General features: G+C 37.7%; 1 protein-coding gene across 4 annotated transcripts in view; it reads left to right on the top strand.

Annotated features, from left to right (window-relative positions):
* The window catches only part of DIAPH2 (diaphanous related formin 2), a 908,274-nt gene that overhangs the window by 639,049 nt on the left and 249,855 nt on the right, over positions 1 to 19,370 (top strand). For all 4 annotated transcript variants that reach the window (XM_043974079.1, XM_043974078.1, XM_043974081.1 and 1 more), the window contains one exon: positions 2,534 to 2,698. In XM_043974079.1, coding sequence (XP_043830014.1) covers positions 2,534 to 2,698 — 165 coding nt within the window. The remainder of the gene's footprint in view (positions 1 to 2,533; positions 2,699 to 19,370) is intronic.

The raw sequence follows: 19,370 nt of genomic DNA, 5'->3' as shown, positions 1-19,370 counted from the left end.
ACATTAGTCATATAGCAAAAAATAAATATTTTTTAAAACTATATTTCATTTTGCCCTCAGAGTTCATCAGTTCTCTCTTTAGAAGTGGATAGCATTTCTCATCATGAAGCCAGTGGAATTGTCTTAAATCACTGTATTTATTGAACAGAGTAGCCAAGTCTTTCACAGTTGATCATCTTGATCACATTACTGTTACTGTCCACAATGACCTACTGGTTCTTCTCACTTCACTTTGTATCAGTTCATATAGGTCTTGCCATGCTTTTCTGAAATCACCCCCCTTATCATTTCTTATAGCACAGCTATTCCTCATTTGACAAACATCTCTTTGGTTTCCAATTCTTTGCCACCCCAGAAAGAGCTGATATAAATATTTTTGTACATATAGGCCATTTTCCTGTGTCTTTGATCTCTTTGAAATACAGACCCTAGTAGTGCTATTTCTGGGTCAAAGTATATGCCCAGTTGGATAGCACTTTGGGCTTGGTTCAAAATTATTTTCCGGGATCGTTGGACCAGTTCACTACTCCACCAGGTTAATTCTCAAGTCCTTATGCCTTAGATTTGGTTTTGGTTTGGGCTTTTTTTTTTTAAAGTTCACATTAATTTTCACAGTTTTAAAATGATGTGTTTTGTTTTCCATTTCAGATTTGTGGTGAAAAGATTGTGTTATTAAATTTTATAGGGGTTTTTTAGTAAATTTCAAACTGGACAAGTCAAGTGAACTTATGAATATATGTTTAACAGGACAAGGAAAAACCCTTTAAATAATTAATTTTAATAAACTCTTTCCATACTAGATTGTCTACTTTTTGTAGGGCAGTGACCATTTCATCATTTCTCCAATAGCATGTAGCTTAATCACCTGCAAGTCATTGGCATTCAGTGAATACCTGGAAGAATAAATGAACACATGAGGATGATGATGTTATGCAGATGCTTTTCACCTCAAATTCGCCAGTAAATTGGACTTTGTGTTGCTCTCCACCTGTGGCATGTAGTCTTTGATCAAATAGCCACATGGAAGACAAACCAAGGTCTGGGAGATGAGAATGTTCTCAGCTTTCTTGTTCTAAGCTAAACCATTTCCAGAATTTTCTGGATTTGCCCTTGCTGTTAGTGCATGTACTCAGAGTCCATTAGGATTTCAGTGAACACTTTCTGTTCTTATAAATTGTACACAGCTTCAAGGACAGTATTAGCAGGTGAAAAATTGTGTTGTGTTAAATGGAGACCTTGGAGTCTTGGCCTTTTTTTATTATCTTTGGCTTTCTCACTGTGGTGTACAGATGTTGAGCTTTCAGAAATATGCAAACAGTTTAATACCTTGCATTGTAAACAGATTACAAGTAAATGACCTTGTAAAAGTGTTTTTGCATGGTAAGTCCCTGGTATGACTGATTTCTTATTTTCTGTTTTATTTTATGAATAGAGGCTAGAAAAAAAAGTGGTTTGGTTGTTGGGGTTGAGAGGAGGGCTATGCTGAGAAATTAGTAATTTTTTTTGTTATTTTGCCAAGTCTTTCATGAGATAAAAATATCTTTGAAACGTGAGCATGCTTCAAATCACACCTTCTTTCTGGCATGGCCCTCAAAGAATGTGGCGGCCATTCAGGTGAGGATCCTCTCTGAACCTCAAGATAGGTTGGTCTTCAAGTGACAAGCAAACACTCCTTCTGAGAGATTTTTTTCTTAAGTGTGAATTTATCCAAAGTAGATTTCTTTTGACTGTGCGCAGCGCTATCTGAAGCCATGATGATGGTTCACCAATGGTAGAAAGGCAGGGGCATGATTAGGTGATTCTTTGTCTGCTATTTCAGAGCAGTGGTATAACAAATGGCCAGATTTAGCAAAATGTGCAGAATTTTCTCAGTACAAATGATAAAACTAAAAAGGTTAACTTATGCAATGGGTGACAAAATCAGAATTGAAAAAGGGTTGGGTTGGATCTCATAAGATTAAAATCAAGGCTCATAAACATAAAGTCCTGCACTTAGGCTCAAAAATCAGTTTCCCAGGTGCATGATGGAGGAAACAGAACTTGATAGAAGGTTCTGTAAAAATAAATCAATTACCTTGGTGGTTTTAGTTGATGGTAAGCTCAATGAATTAGTAGGGGGATGTGGGAGCCCTTTGCCTAACCCTCCCCCTCAAAAAACTACATTAATTTGAGTCTACATTAATGAAATATGTTGTAGAGGATAAGTGAGATGATAGTCCTCCTAAGGTCCATTCCCTCTCTCTTCCTGTGGTTGTGTACAGTGTCTCATCTCTCATGTTCTCTTTCCCAACACCTTTGTGACTTTTGAGTGGTGGGGTGGGGGTGGGGTTTGCTTTCATGTAAATGAAGTTGCATTGAATACTTCTTGACTGTACTGTACTATTGAATTCAGATTGATTTAGACATTTCCAAAATAAATTCCCTAATACTTTTATACTATAAAAATGTTCTGTAGAAATTCTAGCATCCATCTTACCTTGTAAGGAATGCATTTGGATGTGGCATTGGGTTTACTTCCTTAACAAAAACCTACAGCTTTGCAAAGAGTGCCAGAGACCAGTATGAGAAGCTGCTCACTATGCACAACAACATGACAAAACTCTATGACAATCTTGGCGACTACTTCATTTTTGACACCAAAACAGTGGCAATCGACGAGTTTTTTGGTGACCTCAACAGCTTCCGCACCTTGTTCCTGGTAAGTAGGATGTGGCCGGTGTGTTCTGTAGCCCCAAATGTTTTGTTTGTCCAAACTTTCCACCACAACTCTCCTAATGGATGGAGCCTATCGATTGCATTGATTTCATGTTCTATTGCTCTAACAGGCAATGACAGGGAGTCTTATGAATATGACATATATAAAATTGTTTGTTGGGTGAATATATAATGAAGCCCTAAATGAATTAGCTTCAACTTTAGCTATACACTGGAGATGATATTTTGAAATCCGATATAAAACGGATGAATTGTTTCTTTAATGGTCCAGATTCTTACACAGCATACTATTTTAATGTAACTTAACTAAAAAATTAATATCTACAATCTTCTCTCATTGAATACATTGAAAGTTCATGATTTATGAATGTTTCTTGCATAGCATAAAATGAGAATCTGATGTTCAATTGAACCATGGAAATGACATTGAGTCCCCAAAGATCCTTTCACAGTTTAGGGGGAATAGGAGAAAAGGTGTATTATACTTGGCAACAGGAGTACTTGGCAGCAATAATAGAATATGGACAGCTGGGGTCGAAGATATTATCTTGGGGAAAAGAAAAGGATTTGTTATACAGATAAATGATGGGAGCACTTCTTTCATCTATACTTTCTGGAGATAAAGGAGAAGAGACTGAACCTAATGGCAGAAAAGTTCGAAACAATAAGGATTCATATTTCTTAAAAATGGGAACTAGCTGGGGCAGCTAGGTGGCACAGTGCATAAAGCACTGGCCCTGGATTCAGGAGGACCTGAGTTCAAATCCAGCCTCAGACACTTGGCACTTGCTAGCTGTGTGACCCTGGTCAAGTCACTTAAGCCCAATTGCCTCACCAAAAAAAAAAAAAAAAAGGAACTACCTTCCCCACCTCTTAGCTGAGGACAACAATTAACAGTCACACTAACCTGGGATTTCTTATGAATTTCTGCTCTCAGAACTTCTTGTTAGATTTTGTGGCTTTAATTCAGTTCAGTGAGCACCTACTGTGTGTAGAGCATTGTGCTAGGATCAGGTCAAGGTACAGATTGTTGTTGTTATTGTTTGTCCTTTATTTTCTTTTTTCTTTAAGTAGGAAGCAAAATAATATAGAAGTACATTAGAAAGTTGCAAAACTGGAGCTTTAAATATGGAAGGAAACTCAACAGATGAAAAAGAAGAAGCAGGGCCAATCAGATATAGGGAATAATGGAAGAAAAAGCAAGGAAGTAAGTAAGGGGTATGTTGAGGGGAGAGGAAGCAGAGATTATAACTCCCTTAGAGGTGGAGTTTATTTAGAAGGATATGTGATAAGACTAGAAAAAATGAGTGGTGCCATTATGGAAGGTCTTGAATGCTAAGGTGAAAAGATTTAGATCTGCCTGATAGGTAATAGGGAGCCATTGAAGATTTTTGTGCAAAACTGTGATGAACACATTTCTGGCAACATTATGAAGGGGATAATGAAAGCAAGAAGTCGTATTGGAAGGCTGTTGTAGAAGTCCAGGTGAATGGGAGTAAGAGCCCGTCCTATGATGGCAGCAGTGGAAATAAAGAAGAAAAAACATGAAAGATACTGTAGATATAGAATCACTTGGATTTGGTAACCGTTTAAATGTGATAAATGAAAGAGCCAGGACATTGACAGTAAGCCCAGTGGTTTGAACATCAAAGACCGAGTGAACTGTGATACCACTCATCAAGAGTAAGAAGACAAAATGTTGATTATGATAGTTAAAGATATGGGAGTGTATGGAAATTCCAAGGCAGGGAGAGAGAATAGAGAGGAGAATTCAAGGGTCAAGGACACAACCTTGGGGGGTGCCTTCCCATCTTAAGGGTTTGAGATGAAGAGTAACAGGTTAAAAAAAAAAGCAAAGCTATGATTTGAAAGGTAGATGATGACTGAAATCAAGGGAAATAATAAGGATCCACTGAAGTTTGTTGATAGGTGAGAGGCATGGTCATAACCTCTGCTTTAGGAAAATCACTTAGGATAGGCTAAAAGGAGCACATTAAAAGTAGAGCTCAAGGGGCAGCTAGGTGGCGCAGTGGGTAGAGCACCGGCCCTGGATTCAGGAGGACCTGAGTTCAAATCTGGCCTCAGACCCTTGACACTTACTAGCTGTGTGACCCTGGGCAAGTCGCTTAGCCCCAATTGCCTCACCAAAAAAAAAATAGAGCACCCAATTAGGAAAACTGTGAAGAACTCTGATTTTCTGCGATGAACATTTCAGAACTCAGATGAAGGCTTCACCTATAATTGAAGTGGTTTGAAGAAGAGGAAGAAGGAAGACGGAAGAAGAGGATCTAACATTTCTATAGTTCCTACTACATGTCAGGCATTGTGCTAATAAACACCTTGCAAGTGCTCTCTCATTTGATCCTCACAACTCTGGAAGGTAGATGCTGTTATTATTCCCTTCTTGTAGTTTAGAAAACTGAAGTAAACAGAGGTTAAATGACTTTCCCAGGGTCACACGGTTAGAAAATGGCTGAGGCCAAATCCCAACTCAAATATTCCTTCTACTAGGATAAGCACTCCGTCCACTGAACCACCTAGCTGCCAAGTAAATACACATAAATTAAGATCCTCTCTTTGGAAGCTGGCTTTGAATCATCCAAATTCAGTTTATACCTATGAACATCAGCCAATTCTCTGAAGAATAAGAGTTTGCACATAATTAGAAAGTCAGTGACATCAAATGGGTGGAATACTGGAAAGGTAATGAAGAGCTCTGGGACATCTCTTCCCTAACCACTTTGTCCGTGCAAATTATCGAACCTCTCCCTGAAATATGGACGACCATTGTTAGAGGCCCTCCCTCCCTCCCCGCGGGATGTTTCACTATGTGCTCTCTCTCTCTCCCCTCTGTGTCCATAATGGACATCTTTACTTAATTAGCATTCTCAAGGACAGTCACTGAGTCAGAGAAAGGTAAGAACAGCCTGAAGGAGAAGAGAAAAAAGTCAGCTTTAAGAGCTTTTTTTCTAATTTAGTTTTTTCCTTTACTCTCTGCAGCCTTCTCGCTGACTCCCACTTTCTTCCTTCTTGCCTTCTTTTTATAGGAAATAGTCAGTTTCTAAATCCTGAAGCCACCTTGAAGTGACCAAGCTAATAGTCAAACTTAGCACCCAGGGTAGGGAAAGTCAACAAAATGGAAAAGAAGCACTGATCTCCTTTAAATAGCTATTAAGCAAACATCCAAAGGGCCCCGAACTGCTAGGCCCCCTACAATCAGCCAGACATTTGAAAAAGAACCCTTGACTTGACGAGATGATATTTCCCAAGTTCGGTCTTGATAGAAGTTCTCTCCCCTCTTAAGGTAAAGAAACTGATGTAAGGTCTTTTTTTTTTTTTTCATTTTTTTTTTTTTCTGATGTAAGGTCTTAACCATTTGAAATAAGGCTATATATATGGGCTCTAAGTCCATTAGGATGTAAGCTCCTTCATCTTCATACCTCTAGTTCCTGGCCCAGGGTTGATGCTTAGTAAATATTTGTTTATTAGCAAGTTAATAACAAAGAAAAGAATTGTATGGAGATAAAAATGGTTTCATTTCCCCCAAAAGTGGCAAGATCCCAAAAGACAGAAGACTTGAAATTCCCAGAAGTTAGCATTTTCTTGGTGCACAGTGTATTGGATCACAGGGTGTTTAGCACTAAGAACATATTGTTGGATATAGATGGAAACAATAAAAGCCTCACCCAAGACCATCATCTTTGGAGATGCTGTTGTCCTGCAACAGCTCCCTCCATTGAAGGAAAGCAGCCTCTTAACAATGACCCAATTGGAAGTCAGCAGATGTGGATGAAACTAGGATCAATTCACATTTATCTTATGAGGCTTCAACTCATAAGGATTTTGAAATGCTATAAAAGATGGAGACACCAGGAATCAGAATAATGTCTAACGTAAGAAATCGGGAATATTTATTTCTTTATTTAGTGTTAGGGATTTCAACTTCTCAGTCCTTTCCATTAAATTTTGAGGTAAACACCAACCATTAATAATGTTTCTATTAAACATGTAATTGAGGGTGAGGCCTAAACTGGAATGCATGGAATGTATACATGTGTGCTTCTCCTCGTCCTGTGTATTTCTCTTAGTCTATCATTTTAGGTGGTTGCCTGCACAAATAGTCTTTCTTTTTCTTTTGAGATTTGGGGAATGGAATATTCATTGTCAGTGAACCTTATATGTTTCACTACCATGCAATATCTTGCTTAGGCATTAAAATTAATTTTAGCTGTTGGGAGAGTGTTCAAGGAAAGTATTATACTTCACTAGCTTTCATGGATCAAAATAAATTATGGGAAATAAGTTTTTCACTCTCTTTTAAATATTCAGGTTCCAATTGCTGCTCTGTTTTTGTTTTTAATAAAAATACAAACAGTATTAATAATAATAATAATAATAATTGGGGCAGCTAGGTGGCACAGTGGATAGAGCACCGGCCCTGGAGTCAGGAGGACCTGAGTTCAAATCCGGCCTCAGACACTTAACACTTACTAGCTATTTGACCCTGGGCAAGTCACTTAACGCCAATTGCCTCACCAAAAATAATAACAATAATAATAATAATAACAATTGCTAGCATTTATATAGCACTTTGTTTTCAAAGTGCTTTACAAACATTTCATTTTTATCCTCACAACAACCCTGAGAAGTAGTTATTATTATTCTCCTTTTAGCTATTATCTATATTTTTCGGATGAGTGAACTGATGCAGGCAGAGGTTAAATGACTAGCTTAGGGTTATACAGCTAGTAAATATCTGAGGCTGGCTTTTAATCTGGATCTTCCTGATACCAAGTCCAGCACTGGTCCACTAAGCTGAATAGTATTTTACCCAAGGTGCTCAATACATATTTGTTGAGTAATTGTCCTTATGCAATTTATTGATTGCTACTAATGTCATTAGTTTTTTAGCCTTCCTTTATTTGTTGAAAAGTGCCTTAGAAACACTGTCTCCATTATATTTAAGGCAGATGAACAAGTACATTACTAGGGTTCAGTCTTGGGGAGAGCCCTCTTGTGACATAGCTTGGCACTCTTCTATGCTTGGCCAACAGGCTTCAGTACTTCCTGTGATGATGAGTTTCTCTAGACTGCAGCAAGGTGGACAAGGGCACTAGGCTGATCCTGGAAATGTTCCAGTCACAGAGAATGTGCTTAGGCCTTGCTTTTGTAGCCTTCAAGACCTGTCAGCTTAATAAATAAGCTCAACTTGATTTTAAAATTTTTAGGAGTTTTGTGAGATGGTTTCAAATCTTTTCTTCTGAGATCTAGAACAGCATGAGATCAGTGAAATCTGGAGCTTGTATCACTTTGTAAAATGAAGTCAGAAAATCACACATCTCTCTCTTCCTGGTTGTCATTTGGTCTTTCTCATCCTTACTCCACCACCCCTCCTTAACTCATTGTCTTTTGAAGATAAATTAACTAGTCCAGGCTATTAAAAGACTTCCAGTGTTTTACAGAGGCAGTTTCCCAAATGATTTCCCAGTGTTCTGAAGGTGTTGCTACCCTTCACAGAGACTCATTTGTATACTTGGAGGAATAGGCTTATTAAAACTTAACAAACTTTCTTCATTCATCTAAGAGGAAATTCCATGTAATTGAGTGCATTTGAGATACTTTGGATGTTATTCAGTGATGTTACCTAAAATACAAAATCTCATGTCCAAGCCCAGAAAATTATCTAATCTGGAAGATCCTTGGTTAAAGAGTTGGTGAGTACCTATGAATTATTCATCTAAGTATGGATATATCTTCCCCAAAATAATTATTTCTAGATTCCAGCTTGATAACATTACCACCTGAATCCATCATCTGAGGAAATGTAACCCTACAACACTTCAATTATTCCCTTACTGACTTAAGATTACAACTCTTTCTGTTAATATATATGCATGTATGTGTATGTGTATATACACATATCCTCAAAACAAGACAACAAGGGACGTGTGTATACACTTATATGGGGTGGGCCAAAGTCACTAAGGGGTCTGATGTTTTAATAACTCTTTGAAAATTATTTTTATTTTTCACCATTTGCGAGATTTGATTTCTCACATGAAATGTAAATTCATTTCCTTTGTTTACTGTATATGGTGTTATGTAAATTAGAAACAAAAAAATAAAGGAGTTAATTCGTGACTTTTGACCTACCCATATATACTCATACATACATACCTATATCTCCAATGTATATACACGTACATACATGAACATACACATACATGTGCATGCCACTATATTCACAAAATAATAGAATTGCAAAGTTGAAAGGGACCCCAGCAGCCTTATACTCCAACCCATCATCCCAAAGACTCTCCCCTTCAGCATTCCTGACCAGTTGTCATCTCTCCGATTGCATTTTGGGATAGCTCTAATTAAAAAAAAAAATGTTTCCTGACATCAATCCTTTATTTCCATCTTTACATCTTCCACCAATTACTTCCAGTTCTTCCCTGTGTAATCAAACAGAGTCTTGTCTTCCCTCTACAAGAAGCCTTTCACGTGTATGAAATCAACAGTCTTGTCTCCTCTGATCCTTTGTCTTTTCCTGGCCAAACATTCCAAGGCCCTTCAGCCAATCCTCATGACGTGAACTCAGGGCCCTTCACCTTTCCAGCTGCCATCCTCAGGACACTCTCTACCTTATTTAATGTTCTTTCTAAAATGTGGTATCAATTATAAGAAGTAATTGTTAATAATCGATATCTTGAGGGAACCCAGTGATCACCCTTTCTTTCTTATTCCTCCCCCCCCCATTCAAAGGCAAGCTCTCCTTGAGAAATTCCATCAAATCTCTTCATCAACCCAAATGATCAAGCCCAAGTCAAGTTTACAAAGGAATCTTGGGTAGAAACAGATTCTTTTGTCTAGATCACCTGAAGGACTTTGACCTGCAGAGTCATACCTACATGGATAGTATTTTGGGAAAGGAGTTTTACATTATTTCTCTGATGTCATCTTTTTTTTATGTATAAGGTATTTTATTTTTTCCGTTACATGTAAAGATAGTTCTCAACTTTTGTTTATACAAGCTTTACAATTTCAGATTTTTCTCCCTCCCTCCCCTCCCTCCACCCTCCCCTAGACAACAGGTAATCTGATATAGGTTATATCTATATATCTATATATCTATATACATATACATATACATATATACACACACACATATATATATATACACATAATAACATTAATCCTATTTCTGCATTAATCCTGTTACAAGAGAAAAAATCAGAGCAGTGATGCAAAACCTCAAAATAGAAAAAAAAAAAAAACAACAGCACCCAAAACAAAAGAAATAGTATGGTTCAATCAGCATCTATAATCCACAGTTCTTTTTTTTTTTTCCTTGGATTTGGAGATCCTCTTCTATCATGAGTTCCCTGGAACTCTTCTTTACCATTGCATTGGTGAGAAGAATATAGTCCATCACAGTAGGTCAACACTCAATGTTGATAAATGTTCTTCTGGTTCTGCTCATCTCACTCATCATCAGCTCACGTAAGACCCTCCAGGTTTCTCTGAACTCCTCCTGCTCATCATTTCTTACAGCACAATAGTATTCCATTGTATTCATATACCACAACTTGTCCAGCCATTCCCCAAGTGATGGGCACCCCCTCAACTTCCAATTCCTTGCTACCACGTAAGGAGCAGCTATAAATATTTTTGTACATGTGGGTCCCTTTCCCCCTTCCATGATTTCTTTGGGAAAAAGACCTAAAAGTGGAATTGCTGGGTCAAAGGGTATGCACAGCTTTATCACCCTTTGGGCATAATTCCAAATTGCTCTCCAGAATGGTTGGATCAGTTCACAGCTCCACCAACAATGCATTAGTGTTCCAATTTTCCCACAGCTTCTCCAACATTTATTATCTTCCTTTTTTGTCATTTTAGCCAATATGATAGGTGTCAGGTGGTACCTCAGAGTTGTTTTAATTTGCATCTCTCTAATCAATAGTGATTTAGAGCATTTTTTCATATGGGAATAAATAGCTTTGGATTCTTCATCAGAAAACTGCCTGTTCATATCCTTTGACCATTTCTCAATTGGGGAATGACTTGGATTCTTATAAATTTGATTTAGTTCCCTATATATTTTAGAGATGAGGCCTTTATCAGAAGCACTGGCCTCAAAAATTGTTTCCCAGCTTTCTGCCTCCCTTCCAATTTTGGATGCATTGCTTCTGTTTGTACAAAAAATTTTTAATTTAATATAATCAAAATCATCCAATTTGCATTTTATAATATACTCTATCTCTTGTTTGGTCAAAAACTGTTTTCCTTTCCAAAGATCTGATAGGTACACTATTCCTTTCTCTCCTAATTTACCTATGGTATCACCTCTTATGTCTAAATCATGTATCCATTTTGACCTTATTTTAGTATAAGGTGTCAGAGGTTGGTCTATGCCTAATTTCTGCCATACTATCTTCCAGTTTTCCCAGCAGTTTTTGTCAAATACTGAGTTCCTATCCCAGAAGCTGGAGTCTTTGGGTTTATCAAACACTACATTACTAGTGTCATTTACTACTGCATTTCCTGAGCCTAGCCTATTCCATTGATCTACCACTCTATTTTTTAGCCAGTACCAGATAGTTTTGATGACTGCCGCTTTATAGTAAAGCTCCAGGTTTTTACCGCTAACCCACCTTCCGGTGAATTTTTTTCATTATTTCCCTGGATATTCTTGATTTTTTGTTTTTCCAGATGAATTTTGTTATTATTTTTTCTAGCTGTATAAAATAATTTTTAGGTAGTCTGATTGGTATGGCACTAAATAAGTAAATTAATTTAGGCAGTATTGTCATTTTTACTATATTAGCTCTGCCTATCCATGAGCAACTGATATCTTTCCAATTATTTAGATCTGATTTGATTTGTGTGAAGAGTGTCTGGTAGTTGTGTTCATAGAGTTCCTGGGTTTGTCTTGGCAAGCAGACTCCCAAGTATTTCATATTATCTACCGTTACTTTAAATGGAATTTCTCTTTCTATCTCTTGCTGCTGGACTTTGTTGGTCATGTATAGAAATGCTGATGATTTATGTGGATTTATTTTATATCCTGCTACTTTGCTAAAGTTTTTAATTGTTTCAAGTAATTTTTGAGTTGATTCTCTAGGATTCTTTAAGTATGCCATCATATCATCTGCAAAGAGTGATAGTTTTGTTTCCTCCTTGCCTATTCTAATTCCTTTCTCTTCTCTGATTGCTAAAGCTAACATTTCTAGGACAGTATTAAATAATAGGGGTGATAATGGACATCCCTGTTTCACCCCTGATCTTATTGGGAAGACCTCTAATTTATCTCCATTGCATATAATACTTGCTGATGGCTTTAGGTAGATACTGTTTATTATTCTAAGGAAAGCTCCCCCTATTCCTAAACTCTCTAGTGTTTTTATTAGGAATGGGTGCTGTACTTTGTCAAAAGCTTTCTCTGCATCTATTGAGATAATCATATAATTTTGGTTGGTTTTCTTATTGATGTGGTTAATTATGTTAATAGTTTTTCTAATGTTGAACCAGCCCTGCATTCCTGGTATAAATCCCACCTGGTAATAGTGTATTATCCTGGTGATCACTTGTTGTAATCTCCTTGCTAATATCTTATTTAAGATTTTAGCATCAATATTCATTAGGGAGATTGGTCTATAATTTTCTTTCTCTGTTTTTGCTTTGCCTGGTTTTGGTATCACCACCATATTTGTGTCTTAAAACGAATTTGGTAGAACTCCTTCTTCACCTATTTTTCCAAATAATTTGTATAATATTGGAATTAATTGTTCTTTAAATGTTTGGTAAAATTCACCCGTAAACCCATCTGGCCCTGGGGATTTTTTCTTAGGGACTTCATTAATGGATTGTTCAATTTCTTTTTCTAATATGGGTTTATTTAAGGATTTTATTTCTTCTTCAGTTAACCTGGGCAGTTTGTATTTTTGTAAATATTCATCCATTTCATTTAGATTGTCAAATTTATTGGCATACAGTTGGGCAAAATAATTCCTAATTATTGATTTAATTTCCACTTCATTGGTGGTAACATCCCCTTTTTAGTTTTTGATACTGGTAATTTGGTTTTCTTCTTTTTTTAATCAAATTAACCAATATTTTATCTATTTTATTGGTTTTTTCATAAAACCAGCTCTTAGTTTTATTGATTAATTCTATAGTTTTTTTGCTTTCAATCTTATTAATTTCCCCTTTAATTTTCAGGATCTCTAATTTAGTGTCTAATTGGGGATTTCTAATTTGTTCTTTTTCTAGCTTTTTAAGTTGCATGCCCAATTCATTAATCTCCTCTTTCTCTTTTTTATTCATGTAAGCATTTAGAGCTATAAATTTTCTCCTAAGTACTGCTTTGGCTGCATCCCATAGATTTTGGTATGTTGTCTCATTATTGTCATTCTCTTGGATAAAGTTATTGATTGTTTCTATGATTTCTTGTTTGGCCCATTCATTCTTTAGAATGAAATTATTTAGTTTCCAATTGATTTTCATTCTACTTTTCCCTGGCTCTTTATTACATGTAATTTTTATTGCATCATGATCTGAGAAGGATGCATTTACTATTTCTGCCTTTCTACATTTGACTATGATGTTTTTGTGCCCTAATACATGGTCAATTTTTGAAAATGTGCCATGTATTGCTGAGAAAAAGGTATATTCCTTTCTATCCCCGTTCAATTTTCTCCAGACATCTATCATGTCTAACTTTTCCAGTAATATATTCACCTCTTTCACTTCTTTCTTATTTACTTTTTGGCTAGATTTATCTAATTCTGAGAGGGGGAGATTCAGATCCCCCACTAGTATAGTATTACTGTCTAATTCCTCTTGTAATTCATTTAACTTCTCCTCTAAGAACTTGGATGCTATACCACTTGGTGCATACATATTTAATATTGATATTACTTCATTATCTATAGTACCTTTAAGTAAGATGTAATTTCCTTCCTTATCTCTTTTAATGAGATCTATTTTTGCCTGCACTTTGTCTGAGATAAGGATTGCTACCCCTGCCTTTTTTACTTTAGCTGAGGCATAATATATTCTGCTCCAGCCTTTTACCTTTACTCTGTGTGTATCTCTCTGCTTCAAATGTGTTTCTTGTAAACAGCATATTGTAGGGTTCTGGTTTTTAATCCACTCTGCAATTCGCTTCCGTTTTATAGCAGAGTTCATCCCATTCACACTCACAGTTATTATTACTGACTGTCTATTCCCCTCCATTCTATTTACCCCCTTTGTACTTTTCCCCCCTTCTTTCACCCTATTCCTCCTCACCGACGTTTTACTTCTTACCCCTGCCTCCCCCAATCTGCCCTCCCTTTTTATCACCCCCCTCTCTTTTCTTTACCCTTTTCTCCCTTGCTTTTGTCCTCCCTTCTATCAGTCCCCCCCTTTCCCTTCCCCTTTTGCTTCCCTAAAGAATGAGTTAAGTTTCTTTATCCCAATGAACGTATATGTTATTCCCTCTTTGAGTCAAATCTAATGAGAATAGGGTTGAAACAATGTTCCCCCCTCCTTTCTTTCCCTCTATTGTAATAGGTTTTTTTTCCACCTCTTCATATGATATAATTCATCCCATTCCACCTCCCCTTTCCTCTCCTCCCCATAGACTCCCTTTTTAACCCCTTAATTCTTTTCTATCATCACATCAAAGATAATTTATATTTATACCCTCTATGTAAAGTCCTTCTCTCTGCCCAAATACATTTACAGTTCTTAAGAGTTATGAGTATTATTTTCCTGTTTAGGGATATAAACAGTTTAAACTAATAGGGTAACCTTTTTTTTTCCCCCTCTGTTTACCTTTTTAAACTTCTCTTGAGTCTTGTATGTTGAGATCAAATTTTCTATTCAGTTCTGGTCTTTTCACCAGGAAAGATTGAAAGTCCCCAATGTCATTAAATGTCCATCTTTTCCCCTGAAAGAAAATGCACATTTTTGCTGGGTAATAGATTCTCGGCTGCAATCCGAGCTCCTTTGCCTTCAGGAATATCATATTCCAAGCCTTGCGGTCCTTTAATGTTGAAGCTGCCAGGTCCTGAGAAATCCTGACTGTGGCTCCATGATATTTAAATTGCTTCTTTCTGGCTGCTTGGAGTATTTTCTCCTTCACCTGATAATTCTGGAATTTGGCTACAATATTCCTTGGAGTTTTCCTTTTGGGGTCTCTTTCAGGAGGTGATCGGTGGAGTCTTTCAATGATGATTTTATCCTCTGATTCTATGATATCAGGGCAGTTCTCCTTAACAATTTCCTGGAATATGGTGTCTAGATTCTTTTTCTGGTCATGGCTTTCAGGCAGTCCAATGATTCTCAAATTGTCTCTCCTCGATCTGTTTTCCAGATCAGTTGTCTTTCCAATGAGGTATTTCACATTTTCTTCTATTTTTTCATTTTTTTGATTCTGCTTGACTGATTCCTGGTGTCTCATGGATTCCTTATCTTCCAACTGTCCCACTTTAATTTTTAAGGCATTGTTTCCTTCAGTGAGATTATGCACCTTTTTTTCCATCTGGCTAAGTGAATTTTTTAAGGCAGTGTTTTCTTCAATGAGATTATGCACCTTTTTTTCCATTTGGCCAAATGAATTTTTTAAGGCTTTGTTTTCTTCAGTGAAATTATGTGCTTCCTTTTCCAACTGCTGATTCTTTTTTCATAGTTTTCTTGTTTTGCTTTCATTTCTCTCCCCATTTTTTCTTCTACCTCTTGCAATTGATTTTTAAAATCCTTTTTGAGCTCTTCCAGGAAGGCTTTTTGTTCTTGAGACCAATTCACCTTCCCTTGTGAGGCTTCAGATGTAGGCAATTTGAGGCTATTGTCCTCATCTGAGTTTGTGTTGGCTTCTTCCCTATTGATACAGAAGTTCTCAATGGAGAGGGCTCTTTTTTGCTTCTTACTCATTTTTGCAGCTTATTTATTTATTCTTTAAGTTGAGGTCTGCTCTGGGGGCACCAGGGTCCCTGTTTTGGGCTTCTTGTGCAGGGGTATAGGTGCTGTGTGACTGGGTTTTTACTCTGAGGCCTTTATGGTGTGTGGAGATCCCCCACCCTGCACTTCCTGTCTGATTGTGCTCGGCCAGCCAGGCGCCGGACCCCAGCATCTGATTCCGCCTGACCCGTTCGTGGCCCTCTTGGCCGGTGCAGGTAGGTTTTTCCACTGTCCTTCTTGGCCACCAGATTTTTGAACCAGGTTCCAGGGGCCTCAGTTGTTCGGCTGTGGCCCACAGCTCCTGCTGACTTGCCCCGACCCCCTTGGCGCTGGGTTGCTACCCTGCACTGGGCTTCCCTTTTGCCCGAGTCAGACCGACCTTTTCATGAAGTCTTCTAAATTATCTCTGGTTGGAGGACTGTGTCTCTCTGTCTCTTTGCAGGTTCTGTAGTTTCAGAATCCGTCCAGAGGCTTGATTTAATGTTTGTTTTGAGGGAATAGAAGGAGAGCTCAGGCAGCTTGCTGCTTCTTCTCCACCATCTTGGCTCCCCAGAGCTTTTTTTTTTTTTTTTTTGAAGCGAGTCAGTTGGGGTTAAGTGACTTGCCCAGGGTCACACAGCCAGCAAGTGTCAAGTGTCTGAGGCCGGATTTGAACTCAGGAACCTGATGTCATCTTACCAAGAGTTGTATCCTAAGTCATGTATCCCTGAACTTCATTTTAATATTACCCACCTCCAATCATGTCAACCAATTAGGTTTGATTGCTATGTGATAGCCTTCCTACATTTGGAAGGGAATATGAACTCTGACCCCACTGCCATTAAAGATCTTTGGTCTGAGAGAGACAGCTAATAGACTTCCTTTTATTAATAACCGACCAGCCTATTAACAAAATGATTAAATTACCCAGAAATGATCTCTCATATTTAATCATTTAATAAACATATTTTTAATATTTAAGAAACATACTTCCTCCATAACGTCCCAGTCTTTTATGGTGGTTAGATCATAGGTGTATTTTCTTGGTCATGTTTTATCATCCTCAGAGAATTCTTGTCTCATAATTTATGTTTCACAGCCTATTTGGGAAAACCAAACTGACCGTCTTGGTTACCATCCCAAACCTGTGCCCTGTGCTTGTCCACCTTCCTGTCTTTGTCCAAACTATTTCCTCACTGGTCTTTAAATCCCATCCCAACTGCTATGTTCTATCTGAAGCTTCTCCTACCCCCTACTCTAATCACCAATGACTTTTCTTTCTTTGGACATTACAAATAATTTTGTCTGTATGTGATTTATACCATTTTATATTGATACATATTATAGTTATCCATCTGTTTCATATCCCTTTCTCCCTCCCCCACCTTTCCTAGTGCCTAGCATAGGGCCTAGCACATAGTTGGTGCTTTTGAAAGTCTGCTGAAATGAACTGATTTCATCAGAGCCACAATTAGGAAGTTGAAACAAGACTTTAAGCTGACCCTTGGCCTTTAGAAATGCACTTATGCTGGCATAATTCCCCAAAGTTTCACATTTGACACTAGGTTTATGGTTCACAAGCCAGTTAGCCACGTGATTAAGGTAGAAAAAATTCAGGGAAGAGATATAGAAACATATTAAAGATGCCAATGAATGCACAATTTGTAGTTTGCGATGGATATTCCTTCATTGCTTCTTAATTTCACTTTTCCCATGCAATATACCTTTAAATATATGCAGATTAATTAGGTTGTAATGAAGCTTAAATAATTATGGTCCCAATCATTTTAACTTTATCTGGGATCACCTATCATTCCCTGAAAACTTACTTCTCCACATAGCATCTTGAGAAGAGAATCAGAGCTGAAATTCAATCAGTCAGCAGACTGGGTGATGAGAAGCTGATCTTGGAGCCACAGAAGTCCTGAGTTCAGATTCTACCTCTAACACATATTAATTGTGATTCTAGGCCAGTCATTTATCCTGTCAGTACTCTAGCTAACTCTCTTGGACTATGAGTTAGTTGTGAAGCAGCTGCCAAATTGCATTGGTTAGTGGGACTTTCTTCATCTGGGCATTTCCTCTTCCAATGATATCCTAAATCCAACCCTTCTATCCTACCCCTACTATGTACCATGCCATGTGGTAGGTGCTGGAGATTGAAAGACACAAAAAAGAAAAGGTCTCAGCTCTCAAGGGTCATTCCACTGAGGAACACAACTTGTGAATAGCCGTCTCTCTAGAGTAAATATGAGGTATGGGGCAGGGGGACAACACCAGCAGTTTGGGGGAAGGTCAGAAAAGGTTTTGTGTAGAAGGAATTTGAGCTTTATGTTACCTAAAGCTAGAAATTCTTGGAGGTGGAGTCAGTTGAGGAGCGAGTACAACTGGGTAGAGGATAGATTTGAGGTAAAGAAGCCAAGGAGAATTATCTTGTAATAGGCTAGGTGAAAGGTAACTCCATGGGTACAGAGAAAAGGTCAGATGCAAGATGTGCTTTGGATGCCTAAATGGTAAAATTTAACAAAACACTAGATATTTAGAGTTGGGAGATGAAGGAGTTTACAGACCTGAGAAACAGGAAGGATGGTGCTTTCTTGGACAGAAGGACAGAAATTTGGTAGAAGGGCTGATTGGTGGGTGAGGGTGGGGATTAATGAGTGTTGTTTTGAATAGATCGAATTAGTGATTCTGGGACATCCAGTTTCAAGTATCCAGAAAGCAATTTTTGATACTGGACCAATGTTCTAGAGAGAAAATGGAACTAGGTATTTAGATCTATGAGTTATTTACATATATTTGATCATTAAACCTGTAGTAGATGATAAGGTGTGAACTAAAGAGAATATATAGAGGCCAAAGAAAAGAGAGCTGGGACTGATGGTCAGCAAAGAAAAGTTAGGAGTGGTTAGAAGGAAAATCAGAAGCGAAGGATGTTAAACATGTATTTTCTATTTCTCTGGTCATGATTAAAATGTCATAAAAATCCAGAGGAAATAGAATCTAGTAGAAGATTTTATTGAACATTATCATATACTGCAAGAGAAGTCAAGAAGGCTAAAGAATGGGGACTGAGAACAGTCCCTCAGACATGGATCAGGAATTAGTGGCTCCTTTGGGGAGAGCAGGTGATTTTCCTTTCATTAATAACATCAGAAGCTAGAAGCTGCAAAGAGCTGAGGAGTAAAGAAAAGAAAGTGGAGGAAATAAGGTAGACAACTTTTTCTAGGACTTTAGATAGCAAAGTATAGGGACCAATTTTTAACTGGGGAGTGTTAGCTAGGCGGTTCGCCCCAATATTGGGGCAAGGAAGGAGACCGACAGCCTCCCTCAAAACAGAGCAGGATTTATTTAACAAGAACGAACTTTAAAAAAACACAAACAGGATCAGTAGGATCAAGAGAAAGGAAATAAAATGGGGAAAGGGATATAATTATACAATTATATAATTGTATAATTATACAATTATATAATTATACAATTATACAACCTGAACAACACCACCACCCAGGAATCAGCTAAGAACACACAGCAGCGTCCTGTTGCCTTCCAGCTTCACACTAGAATGGTGAAAAACCTCCCTTCTTCCCAACAGACCCAAGGCTGACCACACACAGCCCCCAGCCAATTGGCTGACTGCTCTGACAGTCACATGACTGCCCTCACTAGGCTTCCAATCATTATAATTTTGCCAGGACCAGGTAGGCATCATCGAGTGGTGATGACGTGAG

This window comes from Dromiciops gliroides, chromosome X (assembly GCF_019393635.1).
Source record: "Dromiciops gliroides isolate mDroGli1 chromosome X, mDroGli1.pri, whole genome shotgun sequence".
NCBI classification, from domain to species: Eukaryota; Metazoa; Chordata; class Mammalia; order Microbiotheria; family Microbiotheriidae; genus Dromiciops; species Dromiciops gliroides.
This window is presented reverse-complemented; position numbering and strand designations above follow the sequence as displayed.